The sequence below is a fragment of the Lepidochelys olivacea genome, assembly GCF_965140295.1.
Source record: "Lepidochelys olivacea isolate rLepOli2 genome assembly, chromosome: 24".
NCBI lineage: Eukaryota > Metazoa > Chordata > Testudines > Cheloniidae > Lepidochelys > Lepidochelys olivacea.
Genome location: NC_140434.1, coordinates 15750476 through 15770831, shown reverse-complemented (window position 1 = coordinate 15770831; position 20356 = coordinate 15750476). Strand labels below are relative to the sequence as shown.

The following is a 20356-nucleotide window of genomic DNA, read 5'->3' as shown; positions in this document are numbered from 1 at the left end:
CCTGGGACCTGGTGGTTCCTTGTGAAATCCCCTGGCTGCCCCAGGCTCTGCCCAGCCCAGTTATCCATTAACCCCAGTTAATATCAGCACTACAGAGACACTATTTGCTCACCTGCTGTGCCAGATTCCCGCCCTGCAGTTAATTAAAAGTTGCCAGAGACAATATGTGTGAGGCCCACTTCCTAGCCCTGGTCCCTTCCCATGGATAGAATCCAGGAGTTCTACCCCCAAACCTCCCTCCCCTGACTCTAACCAATAGACCCCACTCCCCTTCCAGAACTGGGGATAGAATTCAGGAGTCCTGGCTCCCAGCCAGCCCCCCTACGCTAACCCACTAGACCTCACCCCAGACCTGAAGAATAAGAAGAAAATAATCTCAGTTGGATAATAAATCAATAATTTTATTTAATATGTAGATAAAGCCACTGCCCCTGGGGGGGCGCCAGATCCACCAGCAAAGGGAGGAGGTGCAGGACCTTGCGCGAGGGAGATCTCAGCTCTACGTCCGGACCCGGAACAGACCCACAGGGACCAGTGTCCATTGTAGGTGTGCCTGCTGAATGCCCATCCCCCACCAACCGGGAGGATAACAGCCCTACTACCGCTGCAAAAGGCACTTTGCCTTTAGATCACGTGAGCCCTTCACTGTGATGCTGGAAGTCCTGCGTTCAAATCCTAGTGAATAACAGCCTGTTCCCACCACTGCTACCAAGGGGCGCTGGCCCTTCCGCTTGCACCTTGCATTGATGGTGGAGGTCCAGAGTCCAAATCCTTCCCGTCCACATGGCAGATAACGGCCTTACTACTGCCGCCAACACATGGCACTGCTCCTTTAGCTCAAACAGTAGCATGCTGGGCTGCAGCCCCCTGCGTTCCAGTCCCACCGAGGTGGTAATCACATTTCCACAGAGGCCAGCACGCACGGATACCAGTAGCCAAGGAGGAGGAGCTCTCCATAGCTCCACAAGGGCAAACTCGGGCCCCACGGGCCCCTCACGGAGCCCTTGTTCATCTGCCACTAAATGGTTCCCCTGAAACGGGACATGCTCAGCCCTGTTTGCCCTCCCTCAAGCAACCCCCACTTGCAGTTGCAGCCCCTTTGCCCGTGGGCCCAACCATGGAGAAGGAAAGACCTGGAGTGGGTGGAGGGCGATGAAATAGGCCTGTGTTCAGCCAACCTCTCATGTGCCAGCTGCAGCAAAGGAAGGCCCTTGACGCCATGGCGACCCTGACACTGAGAGAGGCCAGACCCTTGAGGAACTTGGGCCACCCACTCCGAAACAGGGTGGCCGAAGTCCAGTGGGAGTTTGACCAACCGCTCATGGCCAGGGCTGGATTAATCTTTTGTGGGCCCCGGTGCCCAGACCGTGGCCCCACCTCTTGCTCTGCCCCAAGGCCCCGACCCTGCTCGGCCTCTTCTCCCTTGAGGTCGTGGTCCCACTTGGCCTCTTCCCCCCCCGAGTCCCTGCCCCCCACTTGCATGGGGCATAAGGAGAGGAGAGGACTGAATGGGGGCAGCTGGGGAGGGGGTGGAGAGGAGCAAACAGCGAGCAGAGGATCGGGAGGAAGAGGCTGAATGAGGGTGGCGCCTCAGGGTGCAGCGGGGGGGGGGGGCCACAGTCCCGGCACCATGTCCCCTTCTAAGTGTGGGCCTGCTCCCGTTGGCGCCATTGTAAACCCGCTACTGCTCGTGGCCCGGCAGCAGCAAAGGAAGGACCTTGACCCCAACCTGAGGTGGGCCAAACTCTTGTGAAAGTTTGGCCAACCACACTGAAGCTCAAGTAAGCCAAAGCCTTGTGGAAGTTGGGCAACAACTCCAAGCCCCGCCGCACGCTGCTATCTAAGGAAGGACGGCCCTCTCGGGAGGTGCAGGGAAGGACAGAAGATGCCGTCCTTGGCTCAAGTGCAGGATCTCTTGCTCCTGCGGAGCATGGGACAAGGAAGGTTCTGCGGAGGAAACAGAGAGTCGGTATCATCCTGGGGGTCAAGTTGTCAACTCCTCAGCCTCCATCCCACTTGTTGACTCCACCTCTCTGCCTCCTTTCGCACAGCGAGTCAAGCAGGGAAGATGGCACCAGGCCAAGATGGCGCTGAGTTTGTGCCACAGGGCAGCCAGGTACTTGGCGAAGGCTCGTTGGACGGCAGTGGAGGAGAAGTAGAAGATGGCAGGGTCCAAGGCGGCATTGAGGGTGCTGAGGAGAAGAGCGTACACCCTCCATTTGGGGCTCTCGTTCTGAACAAAGCCCACCACATGGGACAGGTTGTAGGGGGCGAAGCAGACTATGAAGTTGAACAAGGTGACCAGAGCCAGGCCCACGGCCCGCTGCTTCCTCCGGGCTGTGATGTTGGGCAAGGCCAGCAGGATGCGGATGAGGTTGACGTAGCAGAAGATGGTGATGGTGAAGGGAAGACAGAAGAGGACAATGAAGAACTCCAGGCGGACAGGGAGGAGGATCTGGAGCTGCATAGGGGAGAAAACTTCGTAGCAGTTAGACGCATTATTGGCGGTCACGGTCCCATTGGGGCTCAGGACCTCGTACTGGACAATGTAGACAAAGCTGCAGTGGGCACAGCCCAACACCCAGAAGACCACGGAGGTGGCGACAGCATAAGCTGGACGACGTCGGAGCTTGTACTTGATGGGAAAGGCCACCCCGAGGTAACGATCAATGCTGACGGCCATGAGTAAGAGGGAGCTGATGTAGATGCTATTGTAGTAGAAGTAGTTGGTGAGTGGGCAGAGGAAAAAAGGCAAGGGCCACTCCAGGCCTGAGGCAGCCTCCACCATCTTGAAGGGGAGAAAAATGAGGAGGAAGATGTCGGAGACGGTGAGGTTGAGGAGAAGGATGTCGACGGGGGTGGGTTTCTGGCAGACCTTCACCAGGAAGGTGCAGAAGGCCAGGAGATTGGACGGGAGGCCGATCAGGAAGGTGAAGATGTAGACAGTGAGAACCAGCGGGATGTAAACATTTGAATGCATCTCCTTGGCTCCTTCAAAGGAGAACAGGCTCATCAGCTGCTGAAGGAACCCAAGAGTCCTGGTAGCCAGCCCCCTCCTCCTCCAAACCACTAGATCCCACTCCCCTCTCAGGACTGGGGATAGAACCCATGAGTCCTGGCTCCAGCCCCTCCTGCTCCAAACCACTAGACCCCACTCCCCTCTGTGGCACTCCGTACCCCAAAGCAACACCCTGGAACCCCATATTCACCCATGTCATATGATTGTTATGTGTCATACAAAGCATGCCGTGTAAGATCTCATATTAGAGGTCATGATCTGCTGAAACCCGTTGTTCTGACCAAATATGTGTATCTTTAGTGTGTATGAAATTAGAGGATTTTGCTGGATGGTTGTCAGTGAAATATGTGATAAGTTTGAGAGTCCTTCCTACACGGGTGGTGACCTCTGCCCAAGTGGGCACTCACTGGCCATTCATCAGCGGGGGAGTTGCAATCAAGGGATTTAACAATTCAATGGCAGTCCCACAAGCACCACACTACGCGGGATTTACTCGCTCACTGTGACTCAGCAAAGCCCATCAGGGCGGGGCTGGGTGAGTGTCTTCTAAGCACCTGGACTAAGGATATAAAATAAGGGACAGAGGCTGCATGGCTTGGCCTTTTCTCCTCCCCCACCGTCGCTGCAAGCAACAAGGACGCTGAGAAGAGAGAGAACTTCAGCAGAGGAGACAAGGGAGAAGCCTGTGTTTTCTGAACTGTAACGTCCATTGAGCGAAGAAAACGGCTAGATCTAAATACTGCCCGGTGTCTTAGAGATTTAAGATGTAGTTTTCGTGCTTATTTTCTTTTCTTTGGTAACTATCTCTAACTTTTATACCTACCACTTCTAATCACTTAAACTCTATCTTTCTGTAGTTAATGCATCTGTTTTATATGATACCGAAAACCAGTGAATTTTGCTTGAAGTGCCTGGAAATCGTAGCTCCATTCACAAAAGGCTTGTGCATGTCCTTTCGGCATTGAGGGAGGGGCGGACTGGGTAGTGAACTTACCCAGGCTTCTACCCAATGGAGGGCGGTGCAGCTCCGGGGTCCTAGGCTGGGGATATTTGGCTGGAGCCTCTCTGGTTTTGCTTCATGAGTGGCTGAGGGCAGCCTTTCACGTAACTCGGCTGGGTGTGTCCTGACCTTTGGATGGCTAAGTCCAGTATCTGCCAGACGTTTGTAGCTTGTCACAGCATCACAGCGTGAGTGGGAGCCCAGACTGGTGGGGCAGAGGACTCAGGGCTACCTGAGTTCCAGGTTGCACACCAGGGATCCTGTCACACCCTCCCATCCCTGGGGATTGAACCCAGGAGTCCTGGCTCCAGTCCCCCTGGTCCTAATCCACTCGATCCCACTTCGCTCCCTGAGCTGGGAGAGTACCAGGAGTCCTCGCTCCCAGACCCTCTGCTCTAACTCTTAGATGCCCCTCCCCTCCCAGTCGTGCAGAAAGAACCCAGGAGTCCTGGCTCCCATCCCTCCTTACCAGTAGCCATGCGAGCAAGCTCAGGGCTCCCATTCCATTATCTGACACTAGACATAAGGCTGGAATTTATGTAGCAAGCTGCCGTATTTATTTAGCTCAGTTTCCTGTTTAGCCAGTGGCAGGCGCAGCGGGGCCAGCCCCAGAGAGAGAACGGAGAGTCTGGGATGAATGAGATCCTGTGAGCAAACACACAGGGATGGGCTGCAGGTGGTGGGGCGAGTGGGCACCTTGGACAACAGGGAAGTGGTTGTTACTCAGAGGAAAATTTTCATATATATCATCAAGGGTGGAAGGAAGTGTGGTCTAGTGGTTAGAGGGTGGGGGATTGGGAGCCAGAACTCCTGGGTTCAATCCATGATTCTAAGGGGTGATTTTGTGGTTAAAATAGGAAATAAGGAGTCAATGCACAGAACTCAGAAACACAACCCAGGATTCTTGATCTTTCAGCTGCACTAGACCCCACTCTTCTCCCAGGACTGGGGAGAGAATCCAGGAGTCCTGGCTCCCAGCCCCTGAGTGCTCTAACTACTAGTCCACACCTCCATCCTCGAGCTGGGAATAGAACCCAGGAATCCTGCCTCTCAGGCCCCCTGCTCTAACCAACTCGTTCCCACTCCCCTCCCAGATCTGGGGAGAGAACCCAGGAGTCCTGCCTGTCAGCTCCTCCTGTTCTAATCACTAGACCCTTCTCCCCTCCCGGAGCCAGGGAGAGAACCCAGGAGTCCTGGCTCCCACCTTTAGCCACTGAGCCATTCCAGTGATTCTGAAGAGCAGCCCTCCAGCTTTCCTAGGGCCAGGCATCCTGCGCCCGTGCTCCAGACAGGCTGTGGGCGCCACATGCCAAGCTGCGATGGGCCCCTCCTTCCCCAGGGTGCACGGAGCTCTACCCCCGCCTCCCAGCTGTGGGTATCGATCGTTAAATAGCCTCATTAAGCAGAAGTTAATAAGTCTCTCCCGTAAAGTAAACCATTGGCTGAGCCTGACCTGTCCCTTGCTCCCCTACCAATCATGGCGGGGGTTGGGGGGGGGCGAGTGGGTTAGAGCAGGGGGCTGAGAAGCAGGACGCCTGGGTTCTATCCCTGACTCTGGGAAGGAGAGTGGGGTCTAATGATCAGAGCAGAAGGGGGGGATCAAGGACTCCTGGGTTCTATCCTTGGCTCTAGGAGGGAAGTGGGGTCTAGTGATCAGAGCAGGGGGCTGGGAGCCAGGGTTCCTGGTTCTAGGAGCAGGGCTGGGTGTATGCACCAGCCAGCACATCTCTCCGAGAGTCGTGCCCTCCTGCGGTTAGAAACTGTCAGTCCCTCCGCTCTCCCTAGTGGAGGGAAACCCACTTTCCCTCCCAGCCTGTCTCGCTGCTCAGATGTGGAGGCAAGACATGGAACCGCGAGCGGATCGGACCTGATGGTTCCGGTCCCAGAACCTTTGGTAATGGAGCCGCTGCTGGGGGCGGGGGGAAGGAATCGACCCCTCGAGTCTCTTTCTCCGAGTGGGGGAACCCATTCTGTGGGAGATGTAATGACCACGTCCCACATCCTGACTGGCAGTGCTGAGTGCCCCTAGTACGTGGACTGTTGTGTTCTCCTGTGTCGGGGTTCCCCTCTCCCTTTCCCCACCATGCCCTCACTCAGCTGAGCTAGACAAATTTCCATCTCCCCACTCCCCTCCCCTGGTCAGCTTCACTCTGCCCTGATCACCCAGTGATGGGCAAGCATCTTGAAAAAGTAGGTCACAACCCTTTACCCCCATTTTACAGGTGGAAGAACAGAGAGTCAGAGCAGGGAAAGGAGATGGCCATGCTGGGGAAAGGACCCAGGAATCCTGGCTCTCCCCAGCCCCCTGCTCTAACCATTAGACTGCACTCCCCCCAATCTGGGATAGAACCCAGGAGTCCTGACTCCCTGCCCCCACTGTTCTAACCACTACACCCCACTCCTCTCCCACGCTGGGCCTAGAATCCCGTGGTCAGCTGAGCCAGCAATCTTCCTTTTACTTTGTTGCTTATTTGTTTTTTAATTTTGCAAAAACAAAATTAAACTTTGCACAAAGGCCTGATACACACCCATGAGGGCTGGGAGCAGAACCCTGGAATCCTGACTCACAACCCCCCCGGCTTTAACCAGTAGATCCCACTCACCTCCCAGAGCTGGGAAAGGAATCCAGCAGTCCTTTCTCCGATCTCTCTACTCTAACCCAGTCTTCTTCCAGGAGTCCTGAATCCCAGCCACAACCCCTGCTCTAACCTCTAGACCCCACTCCCCTCCTTACAAGCCTTGACCCAGGCAGCTAGAGAGCCCATCCTCACCTCCTCTCCAGCAGTCAGTGCCCTGGGAGCCTGCAGAAGGGCTGGAACCCAGGTGTCCGGGCTGGGAGCCACCCCAGGTGATGTGTCAGGGACGAGCTGGTGGCTGGTCTCCTGCGTCCCGGCTGGGGAGTGAGTTTTCTGTAGCCCAAGCAGCTGGTTATGTTGTGTCTGTGTCTTCACCCCAGGAAACCCCACTGGTCCCTTTCCTCAGAAATCCACACAGAAAGGATGAGAGATGCAACCAATATTTCCTTGTGGGAGGTGTGACTTGGCATGGCCTTTAGAGGGTGTGGTGTTGTCTGTCCATCCCCCCTCCTCCCCCGCCAGGCTACTGCACCCTGCTGTGGGCAAGGACGCCTGGGTTCTATTCCTGGGAAGGGAAGTGGGAAGGGAAGTGGGAAGAACAGGGCGGGCTAGGAGCCAGGACTCCTGGGTTGTATCCTCAGCTCAGGTAGGGGAGGGAGGTCTAATGGTTAGAGCTAGGGGGCTGGGAGCCAGGACTTCTGAGTTGTCTCCCCTCTTCCGGGAGGGGCGCGGGGTCTAGTGGTTCTACCACAGGGCACTGGAGGAGAAGCCGCACTGGATTTATGGTTGTTCCTTTGATCTCCAGGGCTGTAGCAACTTTCAGAAGCGCGATATTAAATAAACAAGCAAATCCGAGTTCATATTTCTTCGCTCAGGCTCTGGGGCACATAAAAACCCTGCATAGAGCACCGAGACACGCACAGGAGCCACGGCTGAGTGGGAGGGAATCCGACTGACTGCTAAAGACAGAGTCAATGGGGCCAGATCCCAGCTGGGGCCAATCGGCCGTCGCTCCACTGGAGTCAATGGGGCCAGATCCCCATTGGTGAAAATCACTCCATTGAAGCCATAGCCAGGATACCAGGGGAGATGGGTCCCCAGGTTGCTGGGGGAGGGGACACTGACATTGATGAGCCAGTGCCATGAAAACAATGACACATCCCAAGGCTTTGCAAGCCACCCCAAGGCATCCTGCCCAGGGATGAATGAGCCCCAGGAGTGCAGACCCTCCCCCCCCAGGCCTCGTGCAGGGCTCTGGGTCCAGTGTCCTGTCCCTCCGCCTGGGTGTAGCCGCATCAGTTACTATTTGCATAGTTCTGATAGCATCCGTGCTGTGCAACAAAGGTGATGCCCCAGGAGTCCGTGCTACCTGGCGTGTGCCCAGATGGACGTTCATGTGGGAGCGCCATGGGCTGGCTCACCCGTCCTTCCAGAGGGGAGATGGGTTTCCGATGGGGGCATTTATCACTGCAGGGTTTGCGCTTGGCATCTATGGACCCACCCTGTGCTCTTTGGCCAAGATAGCCCTGGGCCCACGAGTCCTGGCTCCCAGCCCCCCTGCTCTCACCACTAGACCCTACTCCCCTCCCAGAGCTGGAGAGAGAACCCAGGAGTCCTGGCTCCCAGCCCCCCTGCTCTCACCACTAGACCCTACTCCCCTCCCAGAGCTGGAGAGAGAACCCAGGAGTCCTGGCTCCCAGCCCCCCTGCTCTCACCACTAGACCCTACTCCCCTCCCAGAGCTGGAGAGAGAACCCAGGAGTCCTGGCTCCCAGCCCCATCCCTCCCGCCCCACCCGCAGCTCCAACCAGTAGACCCCAAGCAGAGGAGCTGAATGCTGCCTGCCCCATGGTGGTAGGTTGCCCCATTAGCTGCCTACGAAACTTCCACAGATTTCCTCTAGGGGGCGCTGGGCCCAATCCGGCCCCATAGCGAGGACTGGCTGGCTTGAGGGGAGTGGGACACGGGGAGGGGGAATCCTGAGGGATGGAGTGGGGAGCATTTAGCCAGCTGGTGCCAGAGGGAGGGGCAAGCCCTGAGAGCCCCCTCCTTTCCCCTTGCCTATCCCGACTCCCAGCCCCACCTGTTCTAACGCACTAGTCCTCCCTCTTCTCCTAGATCTGGGGATAGAACCCAGGAGTCCTGGCTCCCAGCCCCTCCGCTCCAACCCACTAGGCCCCACCCCCAGTAAAACCCAGCAGTCCTGACTCCTGGGCTGTCACGTCTCACCCCACTTTCGCCATGACCCCGCGGGGAGCTGGGGTGGGCACCCAGCTCCTGGCTGTGACAGGAGGCAAGGCAGCCCCGCTGGGGGACATAGCACGGGCTACACGCAAGGACCCCAATGCTGAGGTCACCATGGCCCCCCCTTCCCTTGCCCAGCTCTGAGAAACAGACACCCCCCTCCCTGCCTTAAGACACAGAGAACCGATTCCACCTCACGCAGGGCGGTGGCCCATCGGCATGGCCACGAGCGCCCCTAGTACCTCATGTTGGATTTCCGCCCGGTCAGGGTTATGTTCCGTGAATGTTTTTTTTTATTATTGACACCTGGGTTTATTATTTCTTTATGAGCCGGCTGGGAAAAATCTCAGAACATTGCACAAAGATCATAAAATTCCTCGTGAGCAAAGGTCCCCTTTCGGTGAGGTTTCTCTCCACATCTCGGGAGGCAGATTGGCCGTGTCGCCCGTGGGGCTGGGCCCGGTCTCCCTTGTAAGGGTCCCCTCCCGTCCGTCCGAGAGAAGCCCAAAGACTCCAGTTGGACTAGACTAAACCCTGTGCCCCAGGGAGAGGAGGGGAGAGACCAAGACCAAGACCAAGGCCCCTGGCCCTGTACTCTGCTCATGTGTGGCCCTGAGCAGAGGGTGTCTCTGGGGCCACTCATAAAGTTCCACGGGCCACGGGCAAAGCCCTCAGCTGTTGTGCTAAATACGGCCAAGCGGCTGTGACATGAGGCAGATATTGCTCAGCAGCTTCGAGACACCTCCACCTTCCCGGTGCGCACCCCGCTGGCGTGCTGCAGCTAAACGGGGTGGACTCCTTTCTGCCGTCCAGCTGTCCAGTGAGAGGTCCCATCAGCCAGGGGAGTGGAGAAGCTGGTCTCCTGGAAGGACAGGAGAAGTCACACCACCCTTCCTGGTTGTGATGGCCCTGGGTCCATTTGCTCATTGCAGGAAGCTGGGCTGGGTTTCTAAAGCTCCTGTGTCCAGCCCACCGCAGTACGCCAGTACGCAGTACGGGTGAGCCGGCCGTGCAGGTCAGCGAGGTCTTGGAGCACCATGGAGAAACCCCATCTTGTTGATGAACTCCAAGGCCTGGCGTGGGGAGCAAAGAATAGGGAGATGGGTCCCACCAATGCCCCCATTTTGGAAACCCTCAGTGTGCCCATCCACCAACAACCTCCTGAGCGTCACCCTCCTAGTAGCAGCACGTGGCTCCATGACAACACTCCGGTGATTTATCTACCAACTCCGAACGGCCAGGTCCTGACCAGCAGCAATTGTGGGTGAGGAATTTCCAGATGGTGACAGCCGCGCGCTTCTCCATGCTGAGGGGCACTCTCATGAAGCTATTCCACCCCTGCAGCTTGGGGGTGAGCTCTGCGCAGATCTCTAGGGGCCTGGCCTATCGTCCAGAAGTGCTACTACCCCACTGCTGCTCACCCCAGGATGGGTGGCCCTGTCTCACCAGTCGGCGCTGGTTGACTGAGCCCAGAAGTGGAGCCCCACCAAGCGAAGTCGCTCCCAGGAGTCCATGGACACAATCAGCTGCTTGATTTCCTCTCCTATCAGTATCGTTGTGGCTGTCTCCAGCGCCATCTGGCTCTGTGATGGACAAGAAGCGTACATCAGCCTGTATCACTGCCCGATAGCCAGCGGTTTGGAAGTGGGGCTGGCTTGCCAAAGCCAAGCCAGAGGACCTGTCGGTCCCAGAATTCCAGGGTCTTCCCACAATGCGCGAAATCCCAGGATGCATAGAGGCAAGCGGCGGGAGGTTGCAGCAAGAGGCGCTTTCCTGGAAGGCTGTGTGGTTATTTGGTAAGCATGCAGCCTGCGGGGCTGTGTGGATGCAATGATTCAAAAGGGAAGTCAGTGTTCACGCATAGCTTTGGGAGAGTTATCCCTGATTAAAGTGGAAACACCAAATCTGAAATAACTTGCAAGCGTAGACAAACACTTATTTGGGAATATTCCTTCCCAGCCTTCAGTCCTAGACCTGGGGAAGGTAGAACTGTGGTCCCCACTCCATCCATTTCACTGCACCATCTGCGACTCCGCCATGACCACGTTCTCCGGGGCCTCCGGCCAGACCCCAGGGCAGAGCCAGCCGAGCTGCAGCTTCTCCCAGGCAGCCTGCAGACACTCCAGGCAGATCTTCTGGAAAGACGAGGAGGAGAAGTAGAAGATGATGGGGTCGAAGCTGGCGTTGAAAGTGCTGAGGAGCACAACGTAGACTCTCCATTCTGGGCTCTTATTCTCCACAAAGCCCACCACGTGGGAGATGTTGAAGGGAGTGAAGCAGACCAGGAAGTGGAGAAACGTGGCTGCCACCAGCCCGATGGCCCGGCGCTTCCTCCCGGGGCTCACCAGTGGCAGGGAGCGTATGATGGCGATGAATCTGGCATAGCAGAAGGTGGTGATTCCCAGCGGAAGGCAGAAGAGGACCAGGAACATTTCCAGGCGGACGGGCAGCAGGACAGCCAGCTGGTGGTCGGTGAAGGTGGCGTAGCAGCGGGTGAGGTTGCCCACTGTGTCGTTGCCCCTGGCCTGGTACTGGACCACGTAGATCACACTGCAGTGGGAGAAAGCAGCCACCCAGAACAAGGCCACGGCCGCCACGGCATAGGCCGGCCGGCGACCTGCCTTGTAGCGGAGGGGGAAGGCCATGCTGAGGTAGCGGTCAACGCTGACGCCGGTGAGCGAGAGGGTGGTCAGGTAGATGCTGCTGAAGAAGAGGAGGCCGGAGAGGGGGCAGAGGAAATCCGGCATCTTCCACTTCATCTCCCAGGAGGCCTCAGTGATGCGGATGGGCAGGAAGGCCAGCAGCACCAGGTCGGACACTGTCAGGTTGAGGAGCAGGACATCGGCGGGCACCAGGCGCCGGCGGGCCTTCACCACGAAGGCGCAGAAAGCCAGCAGGTTGAGGGGCAGGCCTGTCACAAAGGTCACTGTGTAGACGGCCAGGGAGAGCTGATAGCTGCCAATGGGAGGCATGGTGGGAAGAAGGGAGTGGCAGGGGCTGGGTTGACAATAGCAACCAGGGATCCACTAGGCTTTGGGATGGGAATGGAGATGGGTTGCCAATAGCTACAAGGGACCCACTAAGCCTTGGGTTGGGGATGGAGGTGGGTTGGGGTCGCCAATAGCAACGGGGGACACACTAAGCCTTGGGACAGGGATGGAGATGGAGATGGGTTGCCAATAGCGACAGGGGACACACTAGGCCTTGGGACGGGGATGGAGATGGAGATGGGTTGCCAATAGCGACAGGGGACACACTAGGCCTTGGGACGGGGATGGAGATGGAGATGGGTTGCCAATAGCGACAGGGGACACACTAGGCCTTGGGACGGGGATGGAGATGGAGATGGGTTGCCAATAGCGACAGGGGACACACTAGGCCTTGGGACGGGGATGGAGATGGAGATGGGTTGCCAATAGCGACAGGGGACACACTAAGCCTTGGGACGGGGATGGAGATGGAGATGGGTTGCCAATAGCGACAGGGGACACACTAGGCCTTGGGACAGGGATGGAGATGGAGATGGGTTGCCAATAGCGACGGGGGACACACTAGGCCTTGGGACGGGGATGGAGATGGAGATGGGTTGCAATAGCAACGGGGGACACACTAAGCCTTGGGACGGGGCTGGAGGTAGGGCCGGAGCCAGGGCCAGGTTGCCAGTAGCCACCAGGGACCTAGTAGGCCTTGGGGTAGGGCTGGAGGCAGGGTCCCAGCAAGGCTCATTAACTGCAGAGAGAGGAGAGACAGGTGGGATTAGTGAGCCCCTTTCGAGATCAGTCCTGAGACAAACACCCTGGGGCCGGAGGGGCAGCTCTTTCTGTCTGTGCAGCTCCTGGTGCAGCGGGGTCCTGGAGCACCTGGATGATACAGTAATGCATCTAAATAGCACTAGTAACGTACAGCGCCTGGCGCCCTCGGGTCCTGGGTCAGAACTGGGGCTCCTAGGTGATAGTGTAACGCACCTAATAAATAGCAATAATGAAGTACAGCGCCTGGCACATGGGGGTCCTGGGCCAGGGCTGGGGTGCCTGGGTGCTACCATAATGCACCTAATAAATAGCACTAATATAACATACAGCGCCTAGCGCAATGGGGTCCTGTGCCATGCCTGGCGGCCCCTCAATCCTACCACAGTACAGATAAGAATATTATTTCTCATTCCATTCCATGGGAAACTTTCGAAAGCACTGACCCCGCCCCCCTTACACTCGAAACTTTGTTTTCTGAGTGATCATGTTGAAAGTTTTTTCCAAGAATTTGGGGGCAAAAAACCCCAAACTGTCCCCACACTTTGTCTCAGTCTCTGCCCCCCCCTTTTTTTTTATTCCCCCACCTCAAAAAAGAGGGTGGGAAAATGAAAACAGTGAGTGAAAGTGGGGAAATAAAAAAACTTTCACTCCCCCCCGCCCTTTATCTCACTGGGAAAAAAATCGCAGATTTGTAGATTCCAAGGCGTGAAGGGACCATTACGGTCATCCAGTCCCACTCTGAGCAGAGCCCAATCCGGGACCCCACGCTGGGGGTCCGGCCATTGGTCACGGATCACTGCCTCTCTGAGGCAGCAAGCCCCTGGGCCCAGCGCCCACGGCGCCTCATCCAGTCTTGACCCCACCTTCCATCTCTGCTCCAGTACTCTACAATATTTACATCGTTCCTGGCCTGGAGCGAAACTTAGTGTTCCCCAAGAACTGCTATAAATCCTCCTGGCCCACAGCTTGACATCTCTCCCCACCGTGGTAACGCCAAGTGTTTCACCCTCCTACGCCTCGCTTCTAGGGGGCTCTGGTAACTCAGGATCCTGGGGGTTTATCCCCAGCTCTCTGAGGGGAATGGAGTCTAGTGGTTAGAGCAGGGGAGGCAGGGAGCCAGGACTCCTGGGTTCTCTCCCCAGCTGTTGGAGGGGAGTGGGGTCCAGTGGCTAGAATAGTGGGGTGGGGGCTGAGAGCCTGGGTTCTCTCCCCAGCTCTGGAAGGGGAGGGACTCTAGTGGTTAGAGCGAGGATCTGGGAACCGGGACTCCTGGGTTCTCGCCATAGCTCTGGGAGAGGAGTGGGGTTTAGTGGTTAAAGCAGAGGGCCTGGGAGCCTGGAATCCTGGGTTCTCTCCCCAGCTCTGGGAGGGGAGGGAGGTCTAGTGCTTAGAGCAGGGGTGGCCAACCTGAGCCTGAGAAGGAGCCAGAATTTACCAATGTACATTGCCAAAGAGCCACAGTAATACGTCAGCAGCCCCCCATTAGCTCCAGCCCGCAGCGCCTCCTGCCTGCCGGCAGCCCCTCCAGTCAGCGCCTCCTGCCTGCTGCAATCAGCTGTTTTGCATGCACAGGAGGCTCTGTGGGGGAGGGGGAGGAGCGAGGGCACGGGGCAGGCACCTTGGGGGAAGGGGTGGCGTGGGGACAGGGCCTGTGGCAGAGCCAGGGGTTGAGCAGTGAGCCCCCCAGCACACTGGAAAGTTAGCATCGGTAACTCCAGCCCCAGAGTCAGCGCCGATGCAAGGAGACGCATATTAACCTCTGAAGAGCCACAGGTCGGCCACCCCTGGGTTAGAGCGAGAAGGCTGGGAGCCAGGACTCCTGGGTCCTCTCCCCAGCTCTGGGAGAGGAGTGGGGTTTAGTGGTTAAAGCAGAGGGGCTGGGAGCCAGGACTCCACCACAGCCACACCTGTCCCCGGGGGAATGGCCCTGCCAGACAAAGAGCAATGGGCAGAGGCTCCCAACCTTTCATGTGTGCCAAGGGAGCAGACAGACAGATGCCCTGTGACCAGAAGGCCAGGAGCTGTCACCCAGATGGATTGAGAAACGAAAGCTCCTGAGCTCTCAGAGAAACCACAACACTGAGTCATAACCCCCCTGGGTTATGAAGAATGGAGCCCTGCGGTGGAGAACGTGCCCGGAGCCAGCTCATCCCCCACCCTGGGGCCAGATTGGGGCTGGTGCCCGGTAGAGGGGAAAAGACTCCATGTCTCATGTCCCACACATCTCACCTCTGAGCATTCACAGCTCTCTCCCTGATCTAAAAACCTACCAGGGCCCAGCTCCTCAGGAGAGATAGACAGATAGGGTGTATGGGGATGGATAGGTAGAGGGGGTGTATGGGAACAGATGGATGGATGGGGATGAATGGATAGATAGGGGGTGTATGGAAAGAAAGCGAGAGTGAGAGATAGGGTGTAAGAGGATGGATGGATAGATAGAGGTGGCTGTATGGGGATGCATGAATGGACGGATAGAGGGGGGTGTTTGAGGACAGACAAACAGATAGATAACCTCAATGCAGTCCCTTACTCCATGTCCATCTCCGATTCTCTACCGGACCACTTCTCGGGGCAGAGCTGATCTCTCCTCTGGCCCTGGCTGGGTAAATCAGTCTCCTGTCCGGGGTGGGATCGATGTGACAGCTGATAGGGATAACACTTTGGACCCCAAAATAAACCTAGGTGTGGATGCTTCAGGCAGCATAGGTGGGGCAGGAAGAGGTGACCAGAGCACCAAAATAGACATCCTGTTCTCTGTAGCTGCCACTGACATCTGCACTGGGAAACTCCCTCCCTGAAAAGGGAGAATCTGCCTGTTCAACCACTAGACCCCACTCCCCTCCCAAAACTGGGGATAGGACCCAGGAGTCCAGGCTCGCAGCCCCCACTGCTCTAACCCTTAGACCCCCATCTCCTGCCAGTGCCAGGGACAGGACCCAGGAGTCCTGACTCCCAGCCTCCCTGCTCTAACCACTAAACCCCACTAACCTGCCAGAGTTGGAGATAGAATCCAGGAGTCCTGTCGCCCCGTCCCCACTCCCTTCTAACAAAAAGCAGTTCCCCTGAGCTGTAGGAACTGAAGTCAGGTCTCCTTTTCCTGGTTCCTTTTCCTGCTCACTGGAGCACAGTCTCTTGCACCCTCAGCTGTCCTGATCCGGATCAGCCCCTAGACCAGTATCCCTGCCTGGCCAACCAGTGGGCACAGGACGGGCGGCTGGGAGCCCAGCTCTGGACACCGCATGGACCCCCTCCCCAACCAGAATTGGGGCCCACTGCCAGGCACTACATAGACACGCAGCAAGCATCTAGGAGATGAGCACCCCAAACTTGGAAGGCTTAGAGGTGGTGGGGTATGGGGCACAGGACCTTTCCCCTCTAGGGGGTGCTGGCTCCCATCCGGCCCCACGCTGGTGGACTGGCAGGTTTGCGGGGGCAGGCAATGGGGAATGAGGCTTTTCCCCTCTAGTTTTGCTCTAGTGGCTCAGAGACCAACTCTCCCTTCCGCCTGCCAGTGTCCCGGGTCACGAAGCATCACTGGGCCCTGGGAACCCGCCCTCCACGCTTGCTGGCTGAACTAGAGCGATAGCAATGGGTGGGGCCGCTAGGCAAGACCTGAGCAACCAGGCCAGAGTTGGGGTTGCTGGCCCTGGAGTCCCCAGTTCCGGGATCCCCTCCCCAAACACCCATCCCCCTTCCCTCCTCCCCAAACTCTGACCCCGGGTCAACTGCAGCTGGCTACAAAGCTTAGGCGGAGAGGGAAATTGGGGGTGGGGCAAGCCGGTAGATCCTGGGGAGCTGCGACAGTTTCAAGGAGCCCAGAGCCCACCCACAATAGTTTCAAGGGAGCTCTGAGCTCCCTTGACAGTTTCTAGAAACCCTAGAGATAACCCTGATGTTTGTAGGAAGCCTAGAACCGATAGTTTTGAGGGAGCCCAGAGCCCCCCCTTGATAGTTTATAGGAAGTCCCAAGCCTCCCTTGATAGTTTTGAGGGAGTCCCAAGCCCCCCATGATTGTTTTGAGGGAGCCCAATCATCATCTGTGGTGATTTTGGGGAAGCCCAGGGCTCAGCCACATAGTTTCTAGGAACCCAGCCCTGCTTCCCCTCCTAGAAGCTCCTAGGAACCGCAGCTCCTGCTCTGGACAGTTTCCAGTTGCCCAACCACCTCCTTCCGTGGGCAATTTCTAAAAAGCCCGCATCAAATTTCCAGCCTCGCCTCCAAACCACAGGGTCACCTGGCAGTTTCAAGCAACTTCTGCTTTTACCGAGCCCTAAAGTGGAACCAGAGGGAGGGAGAGAGGGAGGGGGGTGAAGGGGGCTGGATTGGTCCAGATCCTCCAGCTCCCAGCAGCCAGAATGCAGTCTAGGCCCAAAGGGTTGGGCAATATAGTTCTCATGTGCTGCCACCTAGTGGGCAAGGGGCGAACTGGAGAGTGCCTGGTCATTGATTCTCGCCTGCCCAGGCGTGTTGGACGGGCAGCGCTAAACCCAGGCCGAGGGGCAGCTGGGTCAGGGTCAGAGACAGAACAGGGCAATCGGAACTAGGACGGGAGAGGCTGCATCGGCTGCACCTCCCGCTGTGCCCTTCTCCCCATTTAGACAGAGGGAACCTGTGGCACTGAGCGAGGCAAGGACTCGCTCAGGGTCACACTGGCAGCTGGGAATAGGACCCAGGAGTCCTGGCTTCCAGCCCCCCTGCTCTAACCACTAGACCCCACTCCCCTCCCACATTTGGGAATAGAACCCAGGAGTCCTGGCTTCCAGCCCCATTGTGCTAGGAGTGCAGAGCACCCATTTCAATGGGGGCCTGATCTCAGTCGAATGATGACTGGGAGTGGATGGGTCATTACACAAAATAAAACTATTTCCCCATGTTTATCCCCCCCCCCCCCCAGCTGTTCCTCAGACGTTCTTGTCAGCTGCTGGAAATGGCCCACCTTGATTATCACTATAAAAGGTTTTCTCCCCCCCCCCCCGCCCCCTCCCCGCTCTCCTGCTGGTATTAGCTCATCTTAAGTGATCACTCTCCTTACAGTGTGTAGGGTAATACCCATTGTTTCATGTTCTCTGTGTAGATAAATCTCCCTACTGTATTTTCCACTGAATGCATCCGATGAAGTGAGCTGTAGCTCACGAAAGCTTATGCTCAAATAAATTGGTTAGTCTCTAGGGTGCCACAAGTCCTCCTTTTCTTTTGGCGGATACAGACTAACACGGCTGCTACTCTGAAACCTACAATAATAATATTAATAATAACGACCCCACTAGAGCTGGGAAAACTTTATTTATTACATCAACACGGATCCGTTAGTGGAATGCAATTTACAACTACTGAGCAAAAGAGTCAGCGGTAAGGTTTAGTGGTGAGACCCCGGGATGATCCCCATTGGCCCCAGCTAGAGGGTCTGGCCCCATTGCCTCTGTTCCTACTAACTCATTCATTGGTCCTGGGACATTCTTGCAGGAGTTGGGATTTCATTGACAGGAGATTTAGGATTCCCATTGAATTGTGGTTTGGAATATTTCTGCATCCAAGTTACAAAGACCTCCCAGTTACCTCGGACATTTCTCTAGCACCTTCCATCCCCCAAGGGTAGGAATCATGGCCTCAGTGCCAAAATGCAGCCACCTCTGGGGCAGGGCAGCTGGGGAATAACTGCACAGTGACACCTCATAAAATGGCTCACCCAATGCAGACCCACAGGACGGAGTTTAGTCTATTCCCCCAGTAGCGGAGTTAGCTGAACAGTCTATTTCGTCCTAGTGGGGTGAAGGGGTCTGGATCATCCTCTATATCCAATTTTCCCATGGCAGGATCCGTCCCATGGGGGTACGTAATGACCACGAGAAATCTGGGCCCTGCCGTCACTCCCCGCCTGGCATCTTCCCACCCCCTCTCCCACCCCAGTCCGGGATGTCCCCATCCAACGGGGTCTTTCAAGACCACCAGTGGTCAAGGTCATGACCATGCATTCATGTCTCAGTGGAAAATGGCTACCTCAACCCCTAGTCCCGTCAAAACCAGACACCTCCTTGTCCTAAGGGGGATATGTACTGACCCATGGATAAGCCAGGTTCTTGGGCTCACGTGCCATCCAAGGTCAGAGACTACTAGTCCCATGGGGAATCTGTAATAGCCATGAATTTCCCAGTCCTTGGTCTTATGTCCTATCCAAGATCGGAGGTTCCGGGTGCCATGGGGAGTCTGTAATGGTCATGAATTTCCTGGTCCTTGGTCCTGCATCCTATCCAAGATTGGAGGCTCCCAGCCCCATGGGGAATTTTTAAAGGCTCATGAGCAGCCAGGCCCCCAGCCCATCCAAGATTGCCAATCTCCCCAACTCCTGTCCCAACAGAGTTTGGTGTCTCCTTGTCCCGTGGTCATTTGGAGCTCCCCACCCTGGGGCCTGTACTCCCCTGCAATGCAGCCCCCTTCTGAGGCTGCCTCTTGCCTGACTCCCTGTGACCCATGGTCATCTTCTGCCGGAAGGAGCTGCAACGCTGCCTCACCGAGCGCCAGACCCAGGCCAGGCCGTAGTCCTTGGCCGAGGAGAGGAAGTAGAAGATGAGCGGGTTCAGGAAGGCGTTGCAGGCACCGGGCAGCAGCGCCACCCTGCGCCACCAGACGTCCTCGCTGCGGGCGTAGCCCACCACGTGGGACAGGTTGTAGGGCCCGAAGCAGAGCACGAAGACGGAAAGAGTGGCCATGGCCAGCCGCACCGCCCGGCGCTTCTTCTGCTCGTGGAGACGGGACTTGACGAGGACGTGGATGCAGCTGGCGTAACAGAAGACCGTGATCGCCAAGGGCAGGAAAAAGAGGGCCACGGAGAGCTCCAAGCGGACAGGAGCCAGCAGGGCCAGCTGCTCCGGGCTGAACTCCTGGTAGCAGGCGGAACCGTTGCCCGTAAAGAGGGTGGTGTTGGCACCCAGCGAAGTCTCCAGGATGAGCAGCAGGACACCGTGAAAGCCCACCAGGGTCCAGATGGCCACGCAGACCAGGCAGGAGTAAAGGGGCTTCTTGTAGAGCTGGTAGCGGATGGGGAAGGCGGTGCCCAGATAGCGCCCGGCGCTGACCGCCGTCAGGAAGCAGGTGCTGGCGTAGAGCGTGCCGAAGTGGGCCAGGCTGTAGAGGGAGCAGAGGAAGTTTGGCGGGGACCAGCCTGGGGGAACCACCTCCAGGATCTTCAGCGGCAGGATGAGAACGAAGGCCAGGTCCGAGAGGCAGAGGTTGATCATGTAGATGAGGTTGGGGGTGAGGTGGGCGCGGGCGCGGCGGTAGAAGATGCACAGCGCCAAGGTGTTGGCGGGCAAGCCCAGCAGGATGGTGACGAAGTAGACAGCCAGGGCCAGGGTGTCCAGCGGGTCCATGGTGCCGGCTCAGCGGGGGGTGGAGGGTGGTGGCATCTCAGCTGGGGCTGGAATGATACCAGGGATGAGCCCCCTCCGCCGCGTCCCCTCGATCCACCCCCAGATCCTTGCCCCATCGTCATGTCCCCTAGATCCACCCCCCATCCTTGCCCCACGGCCGCATCCCCTGGATCCACCCCCCAACCCTGCCTCATGACCACATCCCCTCGATCCACCCCCAGATCCCTGCCCCACGGCTGCACCCCCTGGATCAACCTCCAGATCCCTGCCCCACGGCCGCGTCCCCTAGATCCACCCCCCCATCCCTGCCCCATGGCCACGTCCCCTAGATCCACCCCCCAACCCTGCCTCATGGCCACATCCCCTCGATCCACCCCCCGATCCCTGCCCCATGGCCGC

At 57.3% G+C, this 20356-nt stretch overlaps 2 protein-coding genes and 1 pseudogene across 3 annotated transcripts; all 3 read right to left on the bottom strand.

Moving 5' to 3' along the window:
* Positions 1-1984: 1984 nt before the first annotated feature.
* On the bottom strand, positions 1985-3013 carry LOC311512690 (free fatty acid receptor 2 pseudogene; annotated as a pseudogene). The gene has a single exon. The product of its transcript is annotated as a free fatty acid receptor 2 pseudogene (transcript).
* A 7267-nt stretch (positions 3014-10280) lies between these two features.
* Positions 10281-11810, bottom strand: LOC311512448 (free fatty acid receptor 3-like; the record flags this gene model as incomplete). Its single annotated transcript, XM_084613654.1, has 2 exons — positions 10281-10421; positions 10860-11810. The coding sequence occupies 2 exons, from the start codon at positions 11808-11810 to the stop codon at positions 10281-10283; spliced, it is 1092 nt and encodes a 363-aa protein (XP_084469780.1).
* A 7160-nt stretch (positions 11811-18970) lies between these two features.
* Positions 18971-19957, bottom strand: LOC311512658 (free fatty acid receptor 1-like; the record flags this gene model as incomplete). The annotated part of the gene is made up of 1 exon (XM_084614009.1): positions 18971-19957. One exon carries the CDS (start codon positions 19955-19957, stop codon positions 18971-18973), a length of 987 nt encoding a protein of 328 aa, XP_084470135.1.
* Positions 19958-20356: the final 399 nt, after the last annotated feature.